Genomic DNA, 4,270 nt, shown 5'->3' with positions numbered 1-4,270 from the left:
TTCAAATTTTTAAATTTTCATTAATAAATCTATAGATATTTTGATACTTTCATGAAATTGATATCGATAAGAGTGAATAAATATTTTCATTATATCGTAGAAAAATCCACGAATCATGAAAATGACACTAGTACAGATAATTGAGATGTTTGCTTATTTGAAAACAATAAAATACTTATTTACTAATTTAATTTTTTCGAATTTGTTGTTTTTATAATTTTCCATAAATATCCATTGAAATCAAAATTTGGGTAAATCAATTGGCATCTATATTTTAAACATTCATTGAAACACAAAATTCTATAAAATCTCAAAAAAAATTTAAAAAAATCTTAAACATATCAAAACAATAACTTGTCAAATAAAAAAAATTCCCACACTCGACCATCTTTATAAATTAGTAGTCAAAAAAATACAATTTTTATTTGACAATCATGTAGCAACTATTGATATTAGTTATGTTCGTAATAGATCACTGGACTTAATAGTCAAATACATTTAAAACTATTGTTTTGACTTGAATTTTTTATTTTGATTTACGTTTGAGATAAAAGTTGGTTTAAATTTTGGATGAATAAGAATATTTTCTAATTTTTAAAAATTAAATAGTATTTTGATTTAGATTACTAGAAAAGAGCGTTGAAAGTTGAGTAGTGATAATTTTGGAATTGGAAGTCTTGATGCTAATTACCGCAATTTCATACTTTTCTCATTCATTTCCCCCATGCATTGCTCCTCCGTTTGTTCAACCAATTCTCACCACCCCCTCTCTAGTCTCTACTTTCTTCCACAATTATGATAATTATTTCTCTTGTTTTACCCCCCAAAAATGTTTTTTTTTTTAATAAAAACAATATTTAATTTCTTAATCAATTTAAGAAAACAAAACATATTTGATCATTTTTCATTTTGATTTTCTTTAAAACGTTTATACTCTATTTTTGTTTTATCCCTTTCTCTATTGTGGTTTTTTCTAGGAAACTTTTTGCTACTTTATTGTATTTATGAAAATTTTCCTATTTAAAATTATTTTTTGTTTTAAAAAATCAGATAAAGCATAGAAACATTGTTTATCAAACAAAACTAAATATTATATTATACTTCTCAAAACAATTCTTTAATTATATATGTTAGTTGATATTTATTATTTTATTTTTAAAATGAAGTCCCCAATAACTATAATTGCAATGTAATAGACTTTTTTTTGTATTTGGGGTTCGCAGAAATTGACGTGGAAACAGCCAACACGTGTCAATAACGGTGGTCGGGCGGCGGCGAATGGCGGTGGAATTTGTGAGACTCAAAACAGGAATTACAAATCAAAGCGCGTCATTAGCCGGAGATTTTTCCACCGTGGTTTCCAACTCCAAACTCACACGCCATTCACACAATTTTTCACATATTCTTTTCTTTTTTTTTTTCCTTATGCGTTCATTTATTTGTTGGTCGTTTAAAAATAATTATAAAATTATTGACGGATCCATAAAATTTATTTGCATAAACAAGATTTGAATTCTAGTTGAAAAAAAGACTGATAAGCGTAATGATCGTTAAACTGTCTATAAATATTAATCATTAATTGATTTTGTTTATACATGTTATATAAAGATAATAAAATTTGAGGGCTCGAGCCTTTCCTGAATCTATACTAAATCTGTCGGTGTTTTCGAAAAATGCATAATATTAATCAACGTTGAAAGTCAATCTTTTTGTTCGAGTCTCGTCATCTCTAATTATACTAAAAAGTGAATGAATGAGAAAATCTTAATGGATAATCGACATTTTTCAAAATGGTTTTCTAATTTTGCTAGCTAAGCTTTTTTTTTTCTTTTTCTCTTGTTTATGTTGTATCCATTGTTCATTTCACGTATGAGAAAAAATACAAAATCGGTATGTTGTTGTTGACCTTTGTATGGGCAGGAGAAGTATAAACAACTATACTCACGGTTATTTGATTTTTTTTTTTTTTTTTTTGAAGTTTATATAAGAATAAACTTAGACATAAGTCTAACCCTCTTTTTAATTTTCAAATAGAAAAGGGATGTAAGGATTTTATACTTTGTTTGGCTCCTTTCTAATCATTGTTTAGGTAACCTTTTCAAAATAAGTAAATGAACAAAACTATTGCCGTCTAACTACTAACCAATAGGTAAAGTTTATTAGTAATTATTAATATTCTAATTTACAATTATTTTCTTATTTTTAGTATCATAATAACTGAATAACATTTAATTAAAACTAGTAATTATTTGATATTTGAAGTAATTAAATAATTAAATTTAATTATAACTGCATTATTGTTCTCTTACACTGAATAGTTATTTAGTTTTTTTATATCAATATACATGAAATAATATGTGCGATTCATAATAAAGTTGTTGAACTAAAACAACAATGTTTATTGAATTTATTTATACATTTAAATAAACAAAAATATAAAAAATAGCCAATAATAAATAAAAGTTTAAAACACGTAAATAAATAATTAAGTCTGACCATCGATTCAAACCATTCTGCCTTAAATTCAACATAAAAAAAAAAAAAAAAATCGATATTTAAGGTTCGAAAGGGAATTAAAACCAAACTTCGCCTTCTCCCACACCGTCTAGAAAAAAAGAACATCTCAACGTCAGTTTCATCTCTCCGCCGCAGTCTCACCTCCGATCGAGCTTCGTCCGGTTACGTTCTAGCAAGAAATGAAGAGTCAATTTCAGAGCCCGAAGCTAATCCATATCCATCTCACCTTCTTCCACGTCGTCCCTTACATCCTCCTCTTCACCGTCGGAATCACCGCCGGAGTTTTCCTCACTTTCTATCTCTCCAATTTCTTCATTAGCTTAAACCTCACCCAGATCTCCTCTTCGGATTTCTTCCCTGTAACCGGCGGCCGAGTGGGTTTGGAAGAGTTTTTGAAGCCGCCTGAAGTAATGCACGACATGGATGATGAGGAGCTTCTCTGGAGAGCTTCAATGATGGCCAGAATCAAGAAATTTCCGTTCCAGCGGGTCCCGAAGATCGCGTTCATGTTTTTAACAAAAGGGCCGGTGTATTTAGCTCCACTTTGGGAAGAATTCTTTAAAGGGAATGAAGGACTTTACTCTGTTTATGTTCATTCTGATCCTTCTTATAATCATTCTTCTCCTGAGCCCCCTGCTTTCCATGGCCGAAGAATCCCCAGCAAGGTTAGTATTTATTTCTTACGATCAACATTCATATAACAATCAATTAGATTCAAAATTTAATAAAATTCATTGTTCTTCATTGCAGAAAGTTGGATGGGGAAAAGTAAACATGATCGAAGCAGAACGACGGCTAATTTCAAACGCACTCCTTGATATTTCAAACGAGCGATTTGTTCTTCTCTCCGAATCATGTATTCCTCTGTTTAACTTCTCCACAGTCTACTCTTTTCTCATAAATTCCACCATGAAAAGCTTCATCATGAGCTACGACGAACCCAGCAACGTCGGCCGTGGTCGATACCGGAACAAAATGTTCCCACCCATCTCTCTAAAACAATGGCGAAAAGGCTCGCAGTGGTTCGAGATTGACCGAGACACCGCCGTGGCTGTCGTCTCGGATAAGAAGTACTTCCCTGTTTTCCAGAATTACTGTAAAGGGCAATGTTATTCAGACGAACATTATTTGCCAACGTTGGTTAACGTTTTGGGGTGGGATCGGAATGGTAATCGGAGTTTGACCTGGGTTGACTGGTCAAAGGGCGGGCCACATCCGGCGAGATACTCGCGGTCGGATATCCACGTGGAGCTAATTCAGAGATTGAGGAATCAAACCGGAGAGTGTAGGAAAAGTAAAATGGAAGGGAAAGGTGTCTGCTTCTTATTCGCTAGAAAGTTTGCTCCAAATGCTTTGGAGAGACTTGTGAACATTGCACCAAAGGCCATGTACTTTGGGAGATAGATGGATAGATTAGTGAAATTGAGATTTATTTGTTTGTTTATTTATTTATAATTAGGTCATATATATATATGTATATGTGTTTATTATAAATATACACAATTTTGATTTTTTTGAAGTATGGTTGCTAATACGTTTGGAATGACTTTTGATAGCCATAATCATTTGATGATAGTTTATAAACAACCAACTTATCTATATAAATTTTTGATACATAAGCAAATAACTTTAAATAGTTTATATAGTTAGTAGTCAAACATAGGAGTTTAAAAGGCTGGTTATATGCATTTTGTTGAAGTAAAATTAAGTCTTTAAACCTTAATCTTGTATGCCTTTAGTTTTTGTATTTATT

The 4,270-nt window shown here is 31.1% G+C and overlaps 1 protein-coding gene across 1 annotated transcript; it reads left to right on the top strand.

Moving 5' to 3' along the window:
* Positions 1–2,523: 2,523 nt before the first annotated feature.
* LOC101202787 (glycosyltransferase BC10) lies at positions 2,524–4,036 on the top strand. The gene is made up of 2 exons (XM_004147092.3): positions 2,524–3,182; positions 3,268–4,036. The coding sequence occupies exons 1-2, from the start codon at positions 2,697–2,699 to the stop codon at positions 3,919–3,921; spliced, it is 1,140 nt and encodes a 379-aa protein (XP_004147140.1). The 5' UTR covers positions 2,524–2,696; the 3' UTR covers positions 3,922–4,036.
* Positions 4,037–4,270: the final 234 nt, after the last annotated feature.

This window comes from Cucumis sativus, chromosome 5 (assembly GCF_000004075.3).
Source record: "Cucumis sativus cultivar 9930 chromosome 5, Cucumber_9930_V3, whole genome shotgun sequence".
Taxonomy (NCBI): Eukaryota; Viridiplantae; Streptophyta; class Magnoliopsida; order Cucurbitales; family Cucurbitaceae; genus Cucumis; species Cucumis sativus.
Note: the sequence above shows the minus strand (reverse complement) of the source record. Positions and strands in the feature narration are given on the sequence as shown.